At 36.6% G+C, this 23,584-nt stretch overlaps 1 protein-coding gene and 1 non-coding gene across 2 annotated transcripts; one reads left to right on the forward strand and one right to left on the reverse strand.

The window, feature by feature from the left end:
• Nucleotides 1-276: 276 nt before the first annotated feature.
• Nucleotides 277-13,741, reverse strand: LOC121765707 (uncharacterized ATP-dependent helicase YprA-like). The gene is made up of 27 exons (XM_042161913.1): nucleotides 13,440-13,741; nucleotides 12,429-13,160; nucleotides 11,756-11,831; nucleotides 11,525-11,628; nucleotides 10,529-10,684; nucleotides 10,231-10,299; nucleotides 9,996-10,118; nucleotides 9,757-9,906; nucleotides 9,528-9,659; nucleotides 9,358-9,437; nucleotides 7,473-7,567; nucleotides 7,322-7,389; nucleotides 7,004-7,105; nucleotides 6,835-6,908; nucleotides 4,790-4,897; nucleotides 4,630-4,705; nucleotides 4,177-4,313; nucleotides 3,931-4,090; nucleotides 3,625-3,804; nucleotides 3,367-3,483; nucleotides 2,387-2,542; nucleotides 1,604-1,771; nucleotides 1,351-1,463; nucleotides 1,066-1,189; nucleotides 766-861; nucleotides 603-665; nucleotides 277-530 (listed from the first exon to the last, which is right to left on the reverse strand). Exons 1-27 carry the CDS (start codon nucleotides 13,605-13,607, stop codon nucleotides 471-473), a joined length of 3,687 nt encoding a protein of 1,228 aa, XP_042017847.1. The 5' UTR covers nucleotides 13,608-13,741; the 3' UTR covers nucleotides 277-470.
• Nucleotides 13,742-18,712: 4,971 nt separating this feature from the next.
• TRNAF-GAA lies at nucleotides 18,713-18,785 on the forward strand. The gene has a single exon. It is a non-coding gene; the product is annotated as a tRNA-Phe (tRNA).
• Nucleotides 18,786-23,584: the final 4,799 nt, after the last annotated feature.

The following is a 23,584-nucleotide window of genomic DNA, read 5'->3' on the forward strand; positions in this document are numbered from 1 at the left end:
GCCCCATTTTTGAAAATTTTAAATCCAACTCCATGAAATTATAATTTTACTTCTCATTAAAGTGAAAACATTCTCTCTCTATATTCGTTCAATTTAGCTGGCAAATCGTTTCTATCCTATAAATCTACCTCTAGACATTATGTTCAATTCATCTCCACAACCCCCACAACTTGCAGAAGAAAATTAACACAAATGAGGTGTACGTCCGCACAGTGGGGACATATTTCCCATATTACGTATCACTTTTGTTTCACTACAATATAATTGAAACTTTTGTTTAAGGTAGTTAAAGAATAATGATCACTTTTCTTCAATAATTGATAATTTTAGGACAGATGCATTATGCACAGTGCGGGAAGAAAGCTACAACATTGTACAAAGGTTCCACCTTATAGATGTATAGATGATCAATGAAAGAATCATCAAAAAAAATGAAAAAATTGGCCTTCTTTCCAATGAAAACTTGCAAATCAACAAACGGGAGATTCGTTGTTTTTCTGTAAGTTGGATCGCTCGGCATCTAAAACACCCTGTGCAAAAGAAGCAGTTCAGTAACCAGCTGGATGATAAATCTACCTAACAACAAATGGTGTTAAACAAACCTTGATTATCATTATGGCAGCATCCTTGTGTAGAACCTCGTTGTACTCGGTGCAACCTAGATGCTGGTACACGACAGAAAAGCCAATGTATATTTACACTGGAACAAAAACGACTACACGAGTTTATTATAGTTAAGAAAGAAAGCTGTGGTCCAACACGGACCTGCACGCAGTTTGGACAGCCGCCATCGGCTGAGCAGTGACACGACGAAAGCAGTTCTAAAGCAGCAGTCATCATATCCAGAAAATGAGGCTGAAGCTGAAATATGTAGAATGGTCATCAGTTGGCATATTCTGGAATGTTACCTCTTATAATTATAAAATATCCTGGGATCTTTTGTTCGAGAACTTGCATAATTCAAAGATCGAATCACTCAGTTGACAAGAAAAGAGAGGTTTTTTCAGCTATCTGATTCCAATCTATGGAGCGGAATGTACTGTATAAATGTCTTCAACGGTGTACCTTCCTTGAAATGCCTGTCCCTCCAGGATGAGGATCGTAAAGTAGAACCCTTTCAGGAACATAGCGACTATCGTGAGGATTTGCACACTCAGACGCTATGTCAGATTGGTTACATATGACAAATCTGCCAACAAACTTAATCATGAGAATGACAAACATAACCAATTGCAATATAAGGGCGGAACAGAAAACATTTTAAAGTTGATGATCTAGGTTTACTAACTGAAGAGTGAAGTCAAAGAAGCATATTATCACAATTCACATGGTGGATTACAAAGAACTCACAGAGGAACTACATTAATAAGAGCATGCCCAGCAGCATGTAATCCGCCATCAAGTGAGTAATGTGAAGCCTCAACTGCTGTCTTTACTGATTGTGGAACTCGAATCCAAACAGCCTAGTATCGAATAAAGTAAGAATTATAAGAATAACAAAGATTTGAAATATGGAGGTAGTAACTATCAAAAACTGACATTGCGCACACACAAGTAAATAGGTGATAGATATCTACAGAAGAAAAGCCTCCAAGTCATGTACCTGCGATTCATAGGTGTAGTCCGGAAGAGAGAGTTCCACAGTATCGATAACCTGATTGCTTCTTCGGCATATGCGGCGAAACCCAAACCAAGTAGTTGTTACTTTGCAAATATGTGCCTGAGCAGTTGTTTTGGCAAACTGACCATTAGCAAATCGAGCTGGATAGGCCTATAAAGTGACATATGAACAATTAATTAGGAAACTGCACAAAAATGATGTTCAGATTGCACAAGACAAGTGATAAAGTGACATGCTTCCAATGACACAAGTCTTAATGACAACTCTTAAATGATAGGAACAATCACGAAGAAATATCACTCGACTGAATTAGGAAAATCTGCAGACAAAAAGTTGTCTTCTAACAATGAAGGGATCGGAGTTTTGAAAGTGGTAAGAGGGGAATCGTATGATTACTCTGTGGAGGAGTCACTTGCAGAATGAAGAAAGATTGAACCATTATTTCATCTTTGAGAAAGCTCAAGTGAAGTTCACATAAGATGTCCGCATTATATCTTTAAAGATCAAAGGTGAAAGTTTCCAAATGATGTATCAATATTGCCAACTCCAAGGCTGGCCAATTCTCGTTTTCTTTTAACCATGATAATGGAAAAATAGCCAAACTTCTGGAATATTCTAAATTGATTGCTTTAAGTATGTTCTTCTCAGCCAACATTACATAGCCCCTATTCATCGAACAAAATAACATGTAAAAATTATTCTAGATCACCACATAGAGAGTCAAAGCAGAAGAGACCAGAAAGAAAAGTATCAGCTTTTACATACAATGTCACCACCAATCACATGAATATCTGTGTAATCGCGAGTTTTTGTATAGTACTTCACGTCAGCTAGTAGGCACCTAGCAATTTTACTTGATAAATCCAACTGCTTTACAAGATAGGTTTTCCCCTGATTCATATATATGGCACCTTCATAAACCTGTATGAATGCAGACATGAGGGCCCACAAACATAGAAAAAGTGCAGGTATAAACATGTCAAGAATCTAAAGAGCAGGTGTGAATAAAACATAATTCAGAACTTAGAAGTCAAAGCAGAAGAACATATCTCATATATGTGATCAACTGGTCATTATACAAAACATGTTGAGATGTATTATTCATAAGGCTGGATATTTTCATGAATTCATGTTGTACACATTACATTCATTGGTTTTATCACTTCACAAAGAATATAGATAATACCCGTTTATTACACTACAGTAACATAGCAAAAACGAAACCAAATAAACTGGAGATCTGTTCCAACTGCTTATATTATTCTAACTTGCTGCCCAAAAATTACTATTTGGTGATTTTCAAGTGAATTCTTGGGAAGAAACCGCTGAACTTTTGCAATTAATACAAAAGATAGACAAGATTTCAGCATAGTTACTTAATAAACAGTATCTTACCAGCTCAAGGACTGATCTACAGGATATAGATTTAACAAACAGTAATCTACATCTAATCTTAACTCCTATCCTGAACATTTTATGTCTTAGTTCCCTTAATTAAGTTCTAGTGCTTGAATTTTGTTAAAGTTGCATATGTTTTGTGGAACCAAATATAGTAATTGTTGCGTACTATCCGTGGATGGAAGGAGTATTAGGTATTTTTTTCTTTTCAAATATTTACCCAGTCTCTTTAGGAAAAAATGACTGTATTTTTCTTTTCAAATATTTACCCAGTCTCTTTAGGTAAATATGACTAATGGGTATCAAGATCAGGAAAGTAATACACACAAAAATGATTTCTCCATTACCTGAAAGAATGCTTTGCTTTCCTCAATTTCTTCAAGGACTTTATCATTTAGCTTGTCAATTACTTTATATCTCACAGTCTCTATGGCTCTAATACTTACAGCACTTGATGGAGATCTCTGAACAGGAAAATAAGAGGTAGTTAAGATTATGAGTTGGGTAACGAGTTGCGCATTGGATACAGAAGTATGAAGCATTTCCTGACAGTCAATTCGCAGAACATATAGAAAAGCATCCCAGCTTAGTCACATATGTATCACCTCTTGCCCAATGTAGGTCCACATTCTAGCAGCATAATCACGCGACATATCAGTGCTCAGGTTGCCATTGCTTTTAAGTTTCATGACAGCATTCTCTAAGCCAGGACCAAAGTAATCCACGTCGTGAATAAAACTCAATGGAAGTTCAAGAGCAGCACATGACAAGTGCTGCTGCATCACCTGAAAGGGAATACAAGTTGGCAGCCATTTAAGCAATAACCTACAAAATTACCTCTTCCCATCCTTCATAATTGAGATTCCTATAGCATAGTACAAAATGAAGCAAAACTGTGTATGTAAATAAACCTGATCATTATTAGGATCAACATGGCAACATTCAATTGAACCCCTGAAAAGTTTATCTGGAAACTTCATGAAGTACTGATCTAATGGCCCTTCAAATGCAACATATATAGAAAGTGATGGCTTTCCTCTTCTTCCCGACCTTCCAGCTTGTTGCCACATACTAGGTACAAAATGATAAACAAATAACAGGGAACATAAGTAAGCTAGATTGAAACTGATATGATCAACCATGGATTAATTATGTACCTTGCTATGCTACCAGGGAATCCAAGATGTAGTGTGACATCAATTTCTCCTACATCGATGCCTAACTCAAGGGCACTTGTGGCAGCAACACCACATATATTGCCATTGAAGAAATCACTTTCAATTCTTCTCCTGTCCTATTCCCATCAGACAGTTAACAGCAGAAGATACTACTAGGGCTTATCATAACAATTGAAAAACTAGTTGGTCAAACTAAAGCAGGCTCCCAAGTGCATGTAGTTTACGAGTATCAATCTTGTATGTTGAGAATGATTGGACTAAGTTTACCAAAAGAATCCCCATGAATAATACAGCCCACATAACAATGAGGACCCAAGTAAGATGATTCCCATTTAAACATATTGATGCCCATAATTGGGTGTGTAGGAGTACATGTGATTAGGCACCCCCGATATGTTGAATATATTGAATACTCATGAACAAGAAACTGACCTCGGCGACATAGCCCCCACGGTAGGAATATACTTTATTTACTAGATGAGGTGCGGAGTCCTGAAGAATTTCACGCCTTTATGCAATCAAAATAAAATAAAAAGTTATAACCCCCATGAAAATTAACTCCAAGCATCTGAAATGTAGATGTTACACCTACGTGTAGCAGAGAACAAGTTCACAAAGTTTGCGTGTTTTACAGAAGGCAATACAACGTAGACCATGCTGAACCATTTCTGCAAAGAGTTGTGAAACTTCCAGGATAGGGCTGCAAAATAATCAGATTTAATAGACATCAAATTATATAAATTTATTCGAGCAAGTGTATATAAGGTCCTTTATTATCTACATAGGACTAGATCCACTATATTTTAGGAATTTCTCATCATCATACTGCTTTTTCTTTAGTGATATTTTTTGTTTCTTAACGGAATATAATGAAATCTACAAGAGATCCTACATCAAACTATCAGTTATACGGTGGATTATCTTCCAATGCTTCTTTAATAGTTCTCAAATCCAGGGTGGCAACCCATTCATAAAAAAATCTTGGTCCTTAATAACCTAAACATCCTTAACAGACACAAAGTTAACAACCTATTTTAAACACCCACACCCTAATGTTAGCAGCAATATCAGGAGCCAAAGGCCAATGTTGTCAAAGCAGTATGGCGGCTTGTGGCGGTCCGCCCGAAAACCGCCACAGGGATATGGCGTATCGGTATGGCGGGATATGGCGGTCATTAATTAAATAAATAAAATAATATTTATATATTTATAAATAATTAAAAAATTAAAAAATTAGAAAATAATAAAAATATAACATTAAAATTCAAAAACTCTTTAAACAATTAATAAAGCAAAAAATAAAAAAGCTATATATAAGTTTAATAATTAAAGTCTTAAGTTCAACAAAAGATAAAGTCATCCTAAGCAATACTAGTCATCAATCATCAAGCTCAACATAGTCTTCTAGTTCATCCTCATCACTAGAGGTGCCTAAGGTTTACGGTTCCGGCGGTTAACCGCGAAACCGTAACCGTCGGTTACGGTTCCGAACCAGAACCATGAGAATTTACCCGAACTGAAACCGTCGATTTTAGAACCTGGTTTGGTTCAAATTCGAACCGAAACCGTGCCGGAACCGCCGGTTCCGAGCGGTTCCAAACAGGAACCTCCAAAAACCGCCAAAAAAACGGCGGTTCAGAACCGTGAAAAATCTTTAAAAACCGCCGGTTCGGAACCGTAACCGCGAAACACCCTCGCGGTTTGGTTCCGGTTCGGCAATTTCCAAAACCGGAAACAGCGGTTCCGAACCGTAACCGCCGGTTCCGGAACCGTGGGCACCTCTACTCATCACTATCATCGGCATCCATTGCTTCATCACTATAATTAGGGTTTCAATTTCTATTTTAAGTTTAATCTATTTTCATTTTAATTATAATATAAAATGGGTTAGAATGGTTGGGTGGGCCGGTTCAAGTTTGGGCTTATACCAAAATTCAATTAAAAAGTAAACAATCCATTCAAAAGTCAAAATTAGAACAAAAAAAAGTCAAAATTATAGTAAAACACAGCCATGGCGGGATATAATGGCGCCACGACCGTGGCGGGCATGGCGGCCGATACAGAAAAATGTCATAAATCGGTATGGCGATGGCGTTTTCATTACTAACTGATATGATATAGCGCCATATCACCGCCATAGCCGCTATTTAACAACTTTGCCAAAGGCTAATGTCAATAAGGTAATATACCCACCCCTACTAGGCCATCTAGCAGGTTTCCAACCCCAAATTGAACAAGTGATGATCTTTCATAAATTGGAACTGGTGAAAATTGGATCAAAGACTGGTAGCGAATTGGTAACATGCTTATTTTTTCCACCATTATGTCAGATTGAAGTCCTAAGTATAACACATCCAAATTTTATGTTGGACGCTTCCAGGGTAATTTTCTAGCTTTCAGTGAAATTTATACCCTATCAGCATTTTATCAGTGAGCCTCTACATTAATCCCATCAAGAGACCATTCTCCATATCATCATCAAGCTGATGAAAAGATGAGTTTTTGCTATTTCAGGGAATGGAAATAAAACAAAAAATAATAAACAAATCTAAAATTGCAGACCATTATAAGTCAATCAACAAACATCATCTTACGAACAATCAACAGGGTGGAGGCCATTAAGGTATAGCGTCTCACCTTGAGCGTCCATCGACCACAACTTTGTTAACGGATTTGTTTGCCCCCAAGCTGGCCTTTGTTCTCTTCCAAACCTAGCAAATAGAAAGTATGCAAGAAGGTTTTTAACTTAATTCAAACCAAACAAATTCTGAATGGAAGTTGGGTAGACTAAGTAAGAAACTCTCACGGTTTTCAGGCATAAAGGAGGATTCCAGAGCATAAAAAGCTTTAAGGCAGAAGGGCTACCATCATCTGCAATCACTTCAACTGCCGGTAGATTAGCTAGTTCCTGGAATAACATTTAGAAGTGAAGCAAGGTACAAAGAAGCAAATTTGAAATATGAACTCAAGCACATGGAAAATCTTAAGAACCTATATAAACCGATAGGAAGTTCCTAGGACATAACAAAAAAAGCTTTCAATTGGCTTGCCTCCAAGTACTATTTTAGAATGAGATGAAGCTTGAATGAAGATGCGAATCAAATATTTTGAACTGAAATAGTACCATAGCGTGCTCCTGCGGATTGGCAGAAGTTGCAGTACTGAATATGAAAGAAGGATCGCTGCTATAAACTGGATATGAGGTCAGCTTAAAAGGTGTGACGAAAATAAACTTAAACCCATAACCCACTTATATTACAAGAATTGGGGCGTACCTTGAGAACAGATTCGACGAAGCCGTCTAAATATTAGAGCAGCATGACTACCAAATGCCCCCTTATAAGAATGAGCTTCATCAATAACAACAAACCTGTCCTTGGAAAAAAAGAAAAGTTAGGAGTACGTATAAAATGCTGTAACAACTATAAAATGAGAAGATGGCAAAAACTTAGTGGTACATTCAGACAGAACTGATACGGATGTTTGTTGGAGGGGAGTGGTTTGGCCAGAATAATAGGGAAGTGGTTAGTGGGGAAATCCCAAGATTATCTCGCCTGATTAGTTAGTTCAATTTCAGAGATTTTATTGTTATTTTGAATTATGGTAGATTTGTTTAGCCACCTATATAAGGTGGGTTCAGTGGGAGTAGCTGATCATCTTTGGAGAGATCACCAATTTGGACGGTTGTAGACCGTGGCCTCCTTGTGAGGATTATTTTCTTGTATTTCTTTCTATTAGGTTCCATCCATTCTTGTTGTGTTCCTATTCAATCAAATTAGCCGAGAGTTTTATCCCAAAATTCTATATTGTTTTCTTGGAGCATTTTATTAAGACAGAGTGTGAGTGAGTATATCTTTCTAGAAGCTATCGCGCACACCTTGTGTTGATTCCTCATTGACGGCCTTTACCTCCTAACAATTGGTGCGGTAAACGTGGAGGCTCCGCATAACACAAACACCCGTTTGGATGGTTTGGAGAAGGTTGTCGGCGATCTGGGGAAGAAGACGGAGATGTTGGCCACTATGGTCAATGAATTGAAAATTCAATGCCTGAAAATGGACGAAGGTGTATCGGTGCTGGGGTCTCAACTCGAGAAGTTCAGGGTGGAAATGCGGGCTGCTTTCTTTTACGGGAATCCGAACAGCACTACCGGTTTGTTCCCTAAAGATTCGGCTAACGGGCACAGCTCCAACACGAAAATTCCAGGTGGCACACCACCAATCACAATCCCCACATTCGACGGATCCAATGCGATCGCGTGGCTCGCGCGTGTCAAAAATTCCACTGGAAAATCACGTGAGTGTTGCCATGGAAGCCTTGGCAGGCCCGGCCTTACCATGGATCCAACTCCTTATGCGACGAATTCCCACTCTATCTTGGGACCGTTTTACGCAGGAAATGATGAAACGTTTTGGTGATTCAATAGCATGGAAACCCAACAGTGTTGCTGTTCGCTAGGAGATACCAACTATTACCACGTCAGCAATCCACACTGATATCAACACTAAAGCGATCAATAGAGTGTCCCTGCCGTTGGCGGTACAACAACCCATTCCACCTCCAGTTTTGGTGCCTCTACCATCTCCTCCCTGTCCACCTACACTAGCAAAGGTGACAGCACCGTTGTTGTCCTCTAGTCCGCCTACAATAGCCAAGGAGAATAAAGGCCGTCGATGAGGAATCAGGACAAGGTGTGCGCGATAGCTTCTTCTAGAAAGATATACTCACTCACACAATCTATCTTAATAAAATGCTCCAAGAAAACAATATCGAATTTTGGGATAAAACTCTCGGCTAATTTGATTGAATAGGAACAGAACAAAAATGGATGGAAATAACCTAATAGAAAGAAATACAAGAAAATAATCCTCACAAGGAGGCCACGGTCTACAACCGTCCAAATTGGTGATCTCTCCAAAGATGATCAGCTACTCCTACTGAACCCACCTTATATAGGCTGCTAAACAAATCTACCATAATTCAAAATAACAATAAAATCTCTGAAATAGAACTAACTAATCAGGTGAGATAATCTTGGGATTTCCCCACTAACCACTTCCCTATTATTCTGGCCAAACCACTCCCCTCCAACAAACATCCGTATCAAGAACACAAAGAATGAATTTGCAAAGTTACGTACATAAGCAGCAAAATAACTACCTAAGATTTGACAATATTCGCATAAATTGCCCATGGAACGGTAAAATTGAGACATGCAACATGTCTGGATTTGTGATTAACTGCATATTATTGGATGAAAGTTTAGTACTAAAAGTGATGGCCATACTAGAGAATCCATCCTATTTAAGAGAGAAATAGTTCAGATGTACCAGACGGGCATTATCCCGAAGCCAAAGTCTATCTTCCATAGAAGTGTCCCCATCGTATATACCAATATTTAGGCTATCATCAAGTCCTTTGCTAATAGAAAACAAAGCTCTCATTTGATCTTGAGCCAATGCCTGTTTGTAAGTCGAGTTAATTAAAATGAATTAAAAAATAAATAAATAAATAAAAACTGAAACAGAAAACTGAATTTACAGATATGAGGCAACAAACCTTTGTAGGGAACAGATACAAAGCACAAGCTAATGGATTATGGGACAACATTTCTAAAACTGGAATATTATAACAAAGGGATTTCCCACTAGATGTCATGGTTGCCACAATAACATTTTTACCAGCTAGGGAGGCTTGAATTGACTTGGCCTGCACATTCAATCACAGTTAAGAAGATGCACGGGAACTTACAGGATAAGAAGGGATCCATTTCATTACTAGAAAACATGATTCATTACTTGGTGGCTATACAACTTAGTAATTCCTACACGCTCCAATGCAAACTTCATATTTTCAGAAAGCTGAGAAGGTATTTCAGCATACTTGGCACTCCGGCCACTAATCTTTTCAATGTGAACCACCTGTACCATACAATTATAATGTCAATGTCATCATTTTAAGGAAAAATCAGATGCATGCAGCAATACCAAAGTTAAATAGAAAAAGGGAGGGAGGGGGATGCAAGGTGCAAACCTGTCCGCTCGAACCTAGATTGCTTTTTAGATGCCCAACCATTTCCTCTGGTTGTAATGAATTTGTCTCCTGTTTGATCACAATAACATCATTGTCAACATTCAAAAGGTTCATTCCGTGATAAAATATGATATCAGTGCTTGACAGGAACAATGTTTCCACAAAGAATTATTTCAAATGCTTGGCAACTTTTAAATATTAATTCTCTCCAAAACTTATACTTATTTAGATAATCTGGTTTTCATCATTTTTCAAGATTAACCACTGATAGTAGATTTCCAGAAGAGATTTTGCTTACATGACAATTTACTTGATAAGAACAAGCAGTTGAAGCCGCAGATCTTCTCCTCTCTCGTTTTACTTCACTTTCTGCAGCTTCAATTTTTTTTTCATTCAGAAAGACCATAAGATCATCCAGTGACAAAGACTCAACTGTCCGCACTCCATTTTTAATCTGCATTTTAATGTTTCAGCATTCACTCACTGGATAAAGCAAACACTATTGTGCCAGGAGAGGTATTGCTTTCACATGGTTCAATGCTATTAATTCCTTCTTCAGAGATACACTTATCTGAACTTCTTCCTAAATTCATATTACTTACTTCAGTCGTTGGAGGATCTCAGTTAGAATGGCTAGGTGATAAAAGTCCTGAAGATGATCTCGCACCATTAAACATTTCATAAGCAGTTGCTTTATTCCTCTATTCAGATAGTTTGCATCTATTAACAAAGTAAGTTCCTTCATGTGATGGGACATATATAAGTTTAAGATAATTAATATTGAATCCTTATCTCTCTATTAGTATAAGGCTACAGGCTTTCATAGCACAGCGCCACAGCCAAGCTTGACACTACGTTCTGAATTCCCCATGACAAGAAATATGTCAGTAGGAGGCATTTGAACCCACCTCTAACTTAAGAAACTGGATGATAGTACTGATGAGCTAACGACATAGTGATAATTGTTTGTCATACACAGATGACTTATAGTAACTCAAGGCACCAGATTCTAAGAGCCTAGGAGAGCACTATCTTTCTCCGCATTGTAATCGGCTGAATTTTCCTTGATGACTCACTTACAGCATTTGAATATATTTAGGATAAAAAGGTCATTTTGCCAAGTATCTAGCTTCATTTCAAGTAGCAGTTAAATTAATTACTTTGAATAGCTCTATAAAGTTGAAAAGAAAAAAAAATAGTTCCAATAATGAGTCCACAATATAACTCAACAGTGAAAGAAAATAGGATTCTAATCAAAATAATACAGCAATAAGGGAGATGAAAACTGAAGTACCATGAGTAACTTTGCTGGTTCCGTAAGAATAGCTCTGAAGGCAGTTTCTCTTTTCTTCATCGAACTAACAACCTTTGACTTAGACAACCTTTTTCCAGTTTCCACTTCAAAATGTAGAAGATAAATTGAGATTGCTTGTGTTGGATCCAAAGCATACTAAACTTATAGTTTATTGGTCAATTGAGTATTGAAAAGGTACTACAAGTTGACAGTCAAGCTGACAATTTTTACCTAACGAAGACTTATATACTACAAGGGCATCACGTATGTTTGCTGCCTCTTCTTCTTTCTCAACAATAAGTATCACCTAAGAGGTATATGAACAAGGAACACATGATTATTATGGATTGAAGAGAGTAATGATGATATACTGCAGTTGCCTCACAAATGACTGGAGAGAAAAGCAACAAATAATGAGAGAAGGAAAGGAAGAAATCTGGGTGTGGTGCTCTGAAAAATTCTTAAAACTGATCAATATGTGATGTTTAAATAGGTTGGGTGGTAATTTGTCAAAATTCTGAGTGCACAGAAGAAAGCCACATCAAGCTGAGCTGAGAAATTTCCTCACCGAAGAAAACAAAAGAACAGATGAACTGATAAAATATAACCCAAAAGTAGCATATAAGTACTTGTTGTTGACAGTTCAAAAATAAAATGGTAAGAACTTGCAGCTAGTAAGATTGATAGAAGATGCAAGAGCAGCGAAGAGTAATTTTTGGTAAGAACACCATACATCAATTTAAATTCACAAGACTAATATTTACTACCAAAAAGAAAAAGCAGTTAAAGTTACAAGACTTCACCAAGACAGTGACTGACATATTTCAAACCATATTCTAGTGGAAAAGGACCTCAATTATCAGTTTGAGCTATGCAGTACAGTTAGAGCAATCAGAAGAATCACCTGGGGACATAATCGAGAGAGTTGCTCTAGATCTGCAATGCCAGGGTGATATCCAAATTTATGAAGTTGCTCCAGTGGTTCCATAACTGCAGCAACAGTGATCTGTTTCTGCGACAGCTGGAGGTATGCAGAGTAAACATTTACTAAAATGAATGTTTTCATCATGTCCTTCAACCACAGTGGACACAGGCATGAACTACTCTCACAAGAGTCTAACTTGCATCCCATAACCGCGGCAGCTTCTCTCATCACACAAGACCCTGTGGCCAGCTCACTTACGCAACTAGAAGAATCCACAAATTTAAGAAATTTTTGAAGAGTAGGTTCATCAAGCATGCCATCACCAGATGTCTGCAATATGTTTAGGGCATCACAGGATGGTTTTTGTTTGTCCTTATTGGACACTTTCTTCTGTCTCTTCATAGTCGATGATGTTCTCATCTCACAGTCATTCTCATTTTCGAAGTTCTTGGACGTCACCTTAGGCTCAGCTAGCTTTTCATGGTTACGAATGTCTCGAAAATAAGAAAGGTCTTGCATCAAGTCAGACCAAACTGATTCAGCTGAGTTCGGCAACCTATCGTTGCTGTTTGAGTCTTTGGGGACTGTTTCAGATGCTTCAACTCTTTGCCTATGTTTCCTGTCCTTTTTTACAAACGGCACGGTAACAAAAAAATCCGCAACCCCAATCGAATAGCTACTGATCTCACTCTGCAAGTCCAATTTCACACCCTGCAACCAACAAAACAGTTTAAACATGCATCAAATCAGCAGCAGCAGCAACAATAGAAGACGAAAAACATACTCTACAGTTCAACAATCCAATCAGTAAGAACCATATACAAATCCACATAAAAAATCAGAAATTTATAACTTCATGTCTATCAAGCACCAAAAAAACAACTCACTTCCCGCTCCAAACTCTGAATTCAGAAGCAATACTTAACTAAAATTGCATATTAAAAATCAAGCAACAACGCAAAATCTAAACAAAAATGTTGAAAAGGTTACCTTGTGGAAAAGGTGGAAATCGGGGGCAGAAGCAATCGGGAGGAAACATTGCCTGAGGCGGAGCTTTAGGTCGTGAATGGTGTTTGTTGGTTCAATTGATACTCGAATAGAGTCACCCATCAAACTGCGGACTTCAATTTCCTTCACAAATCCACTCCGATCATCCATTTCTCTCAGAAAATGTCAGTTAATTTTTCAATTTTATCTACGCTTTTTGCGTTGTTGATTTCGAGGGAAATTTTGCATTTCTGTGGAAACCTATTTGGCGGGGATATGATGGATAGTTGCAGATCATATTTCCATTTTCTTCTTTTTTTAATTTAATGTTAATACTTCAATTTCTCTCTATTTATTTGAGTATTTTATATCGGTCATTGGAAGTTATAACTATAATGTATAATCGTTGTATCAACTCTATCATTATTTTGAAGTTGTTTTAATTTTATTTTCTGAAAATAAATACCCAAAAACGATTAATAAATAAGTTGCTTACATTTGTTGTTGTAATTTTGTCTAGATATTATTTGCCGTAGCAATTTTCTATTACTACGTTTTTTAAATGTAAGAGTGAATTGTCTCAAAAGTTCTTAACTTTTTGTATTGTAACACCATAGACCCTTAACAAATAAATTTTGTATTGGAAGACCCTAACGTTAAATATAATCACAAATGAAGTTTTTTAGCCATTTTTAGGACGAAAATGCCCAAATAACTTGAAGGGCATTTTTGACAATCCATAAATTCGCTGAGATATGAATTCTGTCATATTTATGTCAGCAACTTCTTATGTAATTTCCTAATAAGTTCTGTTACTTCATACGTGATTAATGTATTGTCAATATTTGTATAGAAAAAAATTCTTCGTATCCCTCTATTTCTAGTTAGTGCTAACAATATACCTGTTATATTATGTAGGAAATTCATTGAGAAACAACAAAAATATGGAAAAGTGAAGTTATTTATGCAATAAAATCCGGTTCAATAATACACAGAATAAAAAATATTTCATGTTTAACTAAATGATACATTAATTATTTTCCTGAAAAAAACTGACATTGTAAAATATTGTTTCATTATATATCATCGAAAATTTGTTACTCTAAGCCTAACTTTATGACGATTTTTTTCATTGATATTTTATTGAGAATTTTAATTTTGCTCAATATGAAATTTTTAACAATCATATAAACATTCAATCTTTAGTTATAAATTTGCATAGTGTCTTGCTATTCATGATCAAATTGAAACATGAGTAATACTTTGAAAATATTCAAGCATGTGATATTAGCTATTTAATTTTTGGAGATTTTTTTATTAATAATAGTATTTGAAATTAAGACAATGTAAATTTATAAATTAAAACTTTAAAATTGGGGTATTTTCATAATAAATAAAATTGATCTATAAATCAAGGTAAAAAATAAATAAAAATTAGGGGAAATAGAAATACGGAAAAAAGAGTGAACTGCATCAAAAGGCCCTAACTTTTATCATAAAATGAGTTTTATAAGGAATAAAGGGTCTCATTTCATTATTTTCATATTAGTTAATGCAGATAATGACAAATCTGTATATTATAAAAAAGAGTGAACTGCATCAAAAGGCCCTAACTTTTCGCTGTGTAACAGCAGAGGCGCCTAACTTTTAAAAATCCCACCAGAGGGATCTAACAAAATATGTAATCACAAATCGTGTTTTTTCGGACCATAACAACCTCAGGGCTTGGAAGGGCAAAACCGCCCTTTTATATGGCCGTCACTGCTGCATGCACTGTTGATGGGACCTGCGAAAGTAATTGATGTGACAGCAAAGCATGGTTCTTGTCCCCTATTATTTTCCCACGATCGGACCTGCATTGTAATTTATTAAGCCGAAGTTTAGTTTCATTTCACCCTCAATTTTTTGTTTTCATTTCATATTTATTTGACTCAGTTCAAGTATTTTCAAAACCATTGATTATTCAATTCCCTTTTTAATATTACATGGCATTGTTGTTGACAAATTGTTAGGATAAGATCATCTATTAATATGGTACAGTATAATAAAGTTGACTAATGAAATTTAAATAAATCATAGTAATAAAAATAAAATAAGCATATGTCCTTATTTACATTTTTTTTATTAATTGGTACGTTTTCCACTTTAATGTAGTACTAGTAGCTTTTAAAAACACAAATAACTTTTTGAATATATACTTACTATTTTAACATGGGAATTGCAGCATTAAAAATATAAATATTATGAATCCAAATCAATTTTTATAAAAATTAAAAGGGATACTGTGGCACAACATCCCATCGGACTTTCATCTTCATACGTGACTAAAATCCTATTCTTCTGCTGGGCACATTTGTTTGCTCCAATAAAAGTAGTTCACTTTTATATTTTATTTTATTTTATTTTTTTAATTATGTATTTCTATTTTTGATAATTTTCTTTCTATTACCAATTGACCATTTTCCAGAGTAATACTTCACTCACACTTTTTTTCATATATGTCTCATATTATAAATTTCACATTAGAACTTACACCACACGTCTTCCAAATTCTTTATTTTTTAGAAATTGGAATAAGTATTTATCTTGGTTATGTCCGTTGTTTAATTTGCAAAATAAATTGATAACAAGCCCATGTTATTTTCTCGATGAGAAAGGACCGCACAGAGTTTATTTAACATAATCGAAATTCAGAGCCAATTAATTCTATATGGAGTACTACACCATTACCTAACTTCCTCCAATGTAAAAGCCACAGTACGTTTGCATTTATACCACACGGCTACATCAATTAGGATAATGGAATTATGAAGACTATACTGTTTGACAAGACAGCCCCTACACATGCAGACTATGTGCAGGCATAGGGAGCAAGTGTAGTACGTAAAAGGTCTAAACTGCCCTTCAACATATTTGGGCATTTTCGTCCGAAAAATGGCAAAATATACACGTTTTGTGATTACATATTTTTTTAGATCCCTCTGGTGAGATTTTTAAAAGTTAGGGGCCTCTGCTGTTACACAACGAAAAGTTAGGGCCTTTTGGTGCAGTTCACTCTATAAAAAAATTAGAAAGTGTAAATAATTACAAAATATTAATTATGTATGAAGTACCAGAACTTATTTGAAAATTACATAACAGGTTGCTGATATAAATGTAGCAGAAATCACATGCCAACAATATAATTGAATGACAAAAATGCCCTTTTAGGGCCTGAGAGTGTTTTGGTCTGAAAAAACATGATTCGTGATTATATTTAACGTTAGGATTCTCTAATGCTTCTTTTTTTTTGTTAGGGGTCTATGATGTCACAACCTAAAAAGTTAAACACGTTTGAGGCCGTTCTCTATATGCAACCAGCGGCGGATGGAGGTGGGGTCGAGTGGGGTCGGCCGACCCCACCGCCATCCCTGGTGAACTGCCGGAATACTCCTCCCAACGGCCCCCGACCCCACGGCGTTCGGAACTCTGCCCCATGATTCATCTTCAAGCTGCGCGCAGCTTTTGCACCTTCCTTGTTATTTCCTCTACTGCTAAATCTTTTATGCGTGGGTTTAGGTTTGGGCCTTTTCATTTATTTTAATTAAAACATGCAGGGAATACTTTCTTCATAAATAATTTATCTCTATTATAATGGTTAATACTTTCTTTACAAATTACAACTAAGATTGCTCGTAATCTAAATTAATTTTAATTCAAATTAAGGGTTTGAGGCGTAGAGCATAGGCTGTGCAAAAAAAGATTCGGTGCATTATATTATAGGAGTATAGTTTATTGAACATCTTGTAGTCATGTTTTATTAATTAATTTATTTTATTATCGTAGTAACCGATAAATTTTAACCTAATTTTAATAGATATTCCTTCCGTCCGATAAAAATATGAATATTTAGAATGAAATGGAAATTAATGTACAATTGTTAAAATAAGAGATAAATGGAAAGAAAAAGTAATTATAGTATTGTTAGTGGAGAATGTGGCTCATCTACTAGAAAAGGAAGTTACGAAATACTATAAAAGGAGATAATTTTATGTGACATTCCAAAATGAAAATGTATTTATTTTTATGGGACGGATGGAGTAATATCTATCTTTTACTTTTAGTTATTGATTTTAGTTACCTTCTATTTTAGATTAATAGATACTCCATTCGTCCCACAGTAAAAGTCATATTTTGTCATTTCGGTCTGTCATACAATAAGAGTCACATTTCACTTTTGTCATAAATGGTAAATAGGTCTCACATTCCACTAACTCACTTCACTCACATTTTATTATAAAAAATCAATATAAAAAAGCGGGCCTCATGTTCCACCCACTTTTCCTACCCACTATTCTTTACATTTCTTAAAACTCATGTCTACATCAAATGTGACTCATATTATGGGACGGATAGAGTATTCATTTTTTAAAAAATCTCGAGTTTCCATCAACTCTTCTAATGCTAATGGCGAACAAAAACAACAGCAACTAGAAGATATTTTCGCAACTAATTTTGACAGTTTCATAATATCGTAGAAGTACATATAAAATAGAGATATTTCATTTATAATGTATCTTTATAAGTATATATATTAGTATATTTTATTATTTCTTTCGACCCCACGACATTTTATTCCTGGATCCGCCATTGTATGCAACAATACATATTAAGTCCCCATATCGTATATTATAGAGATTTAAAGTAATTTATAAACTCAACAAGGGTGTTTTTCATTACAACTTTACTTGACTTTACTTTTAATATTTTGAAGTTTGTAAACTTGCTTAACTTTGTCTCGTACAAGAAAATTGATGTTATATAATATTCGCCTATACTTCTCTGTAATATAAAATCTACGTTATATATCAAAGGAGTAATACACAAATTTTAAGTGGGGTTTTACGCTTTTAATCAAGTATCAAATCCGATGCCGAAATTATTTATGTGCCAAACAAAATTTAACAATTTTGTAGTATAAAAAATTTGTTTACTGTGACGTTAATAAATTAATTAAATTCCAGGTCATAACTAGCTCAGTTTAAAATAACAATTGTTGTATTAAGTATTATATTATCATTCTCATTCCAAATAATAAACAGAACATCAAAGTATAAAAATAGATAAACAAAGCATTAAAAAATTTATTTAAACTGCATATAATCCTATCATTTATATAAACACTATATATAAAAACAAGTAAAATAAAACGTACTCATATTGTAATTAATTTTCTAAAATATTCAAACTCGAGATTTATAGGTATATAAATAAGTTATGTGCTGACTGAACACTGAGCGGGGATAGCTCAGTTGGGAGAGCGTCAGACTGAAGATCTGAAGATCACGTGTTCGATCCACGTTCACCGCAATTTTTTTTAATACTTTCATCATGTATTAAAACCGATTAAAAATGTATATATAACAGAATTTTGTGACAAGACATACATTTGAACTTTACATTGGAGAACAAGTTAGAAAAGCGATTAATCAATGACTACGTCACTGTTAATGTTTCGTTGAATTTAATCTTTAAAGTTTAAACAATACCTTCATGATCAAATTCAAACTGAATTAGTATGTAGTAAGTCTACTTAGTACTTAGCTTCCACTTGCAAGGGGGTAGTAGGGGCCTGGCTTTCTTATTTAATTTTGGAGGCCGACATATATATTACTACCACTTATACGTGAATCGGTATATTGGTTGTTGTTTAAGTCTTTTTAAAACAAAATCAAAATTTTAATTCAAGATATTAAAAATGCTTTTATTTCTGAAAGTGATCAGAATTGTACACTATTGATAAACTAATCTCATTTAAAGAAGCCATATCTTGTGTTAAACTTAATATAAGCTATCATGGGGTTGCTGTCGGTACAATCAAACATCAAAGTGAGATACATATCTTGCCACACTATCATGTAAAATCAATGTGAGGAGGTTATCTCATATAACCCTGTCAGTGCAACCGAACGAGCTCTAAGTGTATACGTGTGAGTGTTGATATAGTGGAGTTGAGTTAAACTTATACAGTATACTCGTATGCATAAATGTGGAGTACATACTTGATTAAGGGCGTAGGACCAATGAGAAAATGACACGAAGTAGAGGAGAGTTGTGATGTCGACATCAGTGCGCCACGTGGGTGATAAGAAAGGTCAATTTCCCGGGCACCAACCGACCACCTCATTGGCGCCATCCACATGCATACATTATTACATACGTATGGACACTTAATTACATGCACACTCCCTTAATCTCCACCTTAAACCAATATTTCAATCTATATTAGTAATAAAATAAAACAAACATCTTATTTATAGTATACTAGTATATTAGTACAAGTTTAAATGAGTCGTAACTAATATCACCAAGCATCCAAGCATACGCAAATAGGGGTGCGTTAAAATGATCACACCTTTTAAAGTGACATTGTGACATCACCTATTCTGCAATATTATAAACGCTACACTGTAATAGTATAAACGCTACACTACAATTTATATATTGTTCTCTAGTGTATTGGATATTGCAGTCGGGCAAAAATTACAGTCTACCGTATTGGATATTGTAGCCAGAGAAAATTTGCCCTTGAGCATTTTTTATGATTGTCACATGGCAGCTGATTATTCGTCCACGTGTACAAATGTTTGGCTAGGAATAATGGTATGGTGTCACTTTAAGAGGTGTTGTCATTTTAACATTGATAAAACAGGTTTTCGGAATAGGTTTAATTCTCTCATTCACTTCATTAATCGATATACATTATACATGCCTCTTTATAGGCTTGAGAACACATCCATATGGTAAGATTATTCCTCTAAACCTAATTCTCTATACAAGGTAAGAATCAAAAAGAAAATCAATCACTAATTCCCTAACTTATTGTGATTGCAGGAAATCAGCACTTGATTCTCGAGATCTTCTCTTCCAACACTCTCCCTCAAGTTAAGTAATGGGATCACCAATGCTTAACTTGTCCAATACACTTTGAAACGAGTGCGAACTCACCGCTTTTGTTAAGATATCCGCCAATTGATCCTCTGACTTGACATAGGGCAACTCCACCACCTTTGCATTGATTGCGTCTTTTATGAAGTGTCTATCTACCTCCACGTGTTTGGTTCGATCATGTTGAACCGGATTCTCTGAGATGCTAATAGCAGCCTTGTTATCACACAGTAATCGACATGGTTGGGTAGACTTGAGATCCAGTTCGGTCATGAGTTTCCTAAGCCATAGTACTTCTGTCAGTCCACTCTTAATGCCTCGAAATTCGGCCTCAGCGCTCGATAAGGCTACCACCTTTTGCTTCTTACTCCGCCATGTCACCAAGTTGCCCCCTACAAAGGTGAAGTATCCCGCGGTTGATTTCCTGTCGTTTGGGTTTCCTGCCCAGTCTGCATCTGTATAACCATGTATTTCTAGATGTCCGTGATTCTTGAACAGTACTCCATGTCCCGGTGTGCCCTTCAAGTATCGTACTATCCTCAATACTGCCTCCCAGTGTTCTTCTTGTGGTGCATGCATAAACTGACTCACAACTCCAACGGCATAGGCAAAGTCTGGTCTAGTGTGGGACAAATATATGAGTTTCCCAACCAATCGTTGATACTTCCCTCGGTCAGCAAGTTTGGCTCCCTCCTTAATCTGCAGTCCATGATTTTGAATCATTGGAGTGTCAGCTGGCTTACAATCTATCATCCCGGTTTCAGCTAAGATATCAAGAACATACTTTCTTTGGTTGATGAAAATTCCCTGTTTGGATCTGAACACCTCTATTCCTAAGAAGTATTTCAAGTTGCCAAGATCCTTCATCTCAACTCCTTGGATAGGTTCTTCTTTAGCTGGCCTATCTCTTCTTCATCATCACCCGTGATAATCATATCATCGACATAAATAATGAGGCATGTAATCTTACCTTCCCGCTTCTTTAAGAACAAGGTGTGATCAGAGTTGCTTTGATGGTAATCGTACTTCTTCATCACGTCAGTAAACCTTCCGAACCACGCCCTCAGAGACTGTTTGAGGCCGTATAACGTCTTCTTGAGTTTGCAGACGTCTCCATCCTAGAAGTCTCTAGAAAAACCTGGTGGGGGAACCATATAGACAGGTTTGGACAATTCTCCATGTAAGAACGCATTAGTCACGTCAAACTGGTGTAGAGGCCAATTACGAGTAGCTGCTATCGAGAATAACACCCTTACGGTGTTGATCTTGGCGACTGGTGAGAAAGTTTCTGCATAGTCGACACCGTAAGTCTGGGTATACCCTTTTGCCACCAGTCTTGCCTTATACCGGTCAATGGACCCATCTGGTCTTCTTTTGATCGTAAACACCCACCTGCACCCCACAGTAGATGCTCCTTTTGGCAGTTCACTGACTTCCCAGGTTTTGTTCTTCAGTAGGGCATTCATTTCAACTATCATCGCGTCTCTCCAATGTTTTACCTGCATTGCCTCCTCGGCTCTATAAGGAATCTCATCTTCCTCGTAGAGAGCGGCTTCAAATGCTCTAGCCATCTTGGTCAGATTTCCTTTCACAAAATTTGCCACTGCATACTGGCTTCTTTTTCCAATCTTTTCTGGTGAGTATCGTTTTGGAGGTATTCCACGAGTACTCCGTGGTGGGAGTATATATCGGCCTGTTGTTTCATCCAGGGCTGAATCTCCTATTTCTGCATCAGTAGGACCAGCACTAGGAACATTTTCTAGAGGAGAGTTTGGAATTACCTCATTTGCCTCGGATATCGGTTGAGGAGAGACACTTGGAGGCGGTTCGGGTGTGTTCGAGACCTGCTCGGCGACAGTGCTAACTCCCTCTGTTGGGTCCTCATTAGAAAGATTTGACTCGGGCACACACCAGCTTAGGTAGTCTATCATGTTGTGTGACTCACTCTCCCCCTGACTACTAAGATGGGTGTGGTAATAGAACTCAGTTTCCAGAAAGTTGCAATTCATTGTGGTAACTACCCGTTTTGTGGTTGGGTCGAAGCACCTATATCCCTTTTGGTTAATCCCGTACCCCACAAAGACGCATTTAGTAGCACAAGGTGAGAGCTTGGTTCTTTCATGTTTTGGGACATGGACATAAACAGTACATCCAAAGACTTTGGGTTGGAGGTTAAGGTGTTCGGGTATCTTGGCCAGTTTGGATAAGGTATCGAGAGGGGTTCTTTTGTTCAGAATTTTGGTAGGTAGTCGGTTTATTAGGTAAATGGAGGTGGCTACAGCTTCGGGCCAGAAGTGGTTAGGCACTTTAGATTCAAGCATCAAGGCTCGGGTGATTTCAAGAATAGTTCGGTTTTTTCGTTCTGCTACCCCATTTTGTTCTAGGGTGTAAGGACATGAGGTCTGATGAATTAGGCCTTTCTGGGTAAAGAAATCTGTCATTTTTTGGTTCACGAATTCCCTCCCATTGTCGGATCGAAGGGTTTTGATTGTGGTCTGGAATTGTGTTTGGATAAGGTTAAAAAAGAGAATGAATTTGTCAACTACTTCGGATTTGTGTTTCAAAAAATATATCCAAGTCATCCTAGTGCAATCATCTACAAATATCACAAAATATCTAAAATTATTCCCCCAAATAATTGGTGCAGGCCCCCAAACATCAGCATGGACAAGGGAAAAAACAGAATTCATACGAGTATTTGTAGGTTTAAACGATTGTCTGTGGCTCTTGGCCAAAACACAAGTTTCACATGAAAAGTCTTTTGGAATAGAGAGTTTAGGAAAAAGCAATCTAAAATAACCAGGGGAGGGGTGTCCAAGCCGTTGGTGCCAAAGCCAAATTTCTCGTTTCGTGGACCCTTGAGCCAGCATCACACTGCCATGTTGAGCTATCTCGTCCACGTAGTATAGTCCTTGGATCTCAGTGCCACGCCCAAGTATCTTCATCGTCCGAATATCCTGCAAAATACAGAAGTCGGGGTGCATTAGCAACGTGCAGTTCAATTCCTTCGTTACATGACTTATAGACATCAATCTCTGGGATAGAGTAGGAACATAAAGGCAGTTTGACAATCTCAAGGTTGGGGATATTTCAATAGTGCCCGCCCCTGCCACAGTAATCAATTCCCCACTCGCAGTCTGTATATAGGTCTTAGTAATATTACTAAAACTAACAAAATCATCCTTATTGGGAGTCATGGTGTCGGTGGCTCCACAATCAAA

Source organism: Salvia splendens, chromosome 14 (assembly GCF_004379255.2).
Source record: "Salvia splendens isolate huo1 chromosome 14, SspV2, whole genome shotgun sequence".
NCBI lineage: Eukaryota > Viridiplantae > Streptophyta > Magnoliopsida > Lamiales > Lamiaceae > Salvia > Salvia splendens.

Coding starts and splice junctions, on each gene's coding strand:
- LOC121765707 (XM_042161913.1), bottom strand. CDS start 13,607: ATGGATGATCGGAGTGGATTTGTGAAGGAAATTGAAGTCCGCAGTTTG. Junction 7,568..9,357: donor CGAATATTGTCAAATCTTAG/GTAGTTATTTTG, acceptor TTCCAAGGACAG/GTTTGTTGTTATTGATGAAG. Junction 4,898..6,834: donor GTGGTCGATGGACGCTCAAG/GTGAGACGCTAT, acceptor ATTATTTTGCAG/CCCTATCCTGGAAGTTTCAC.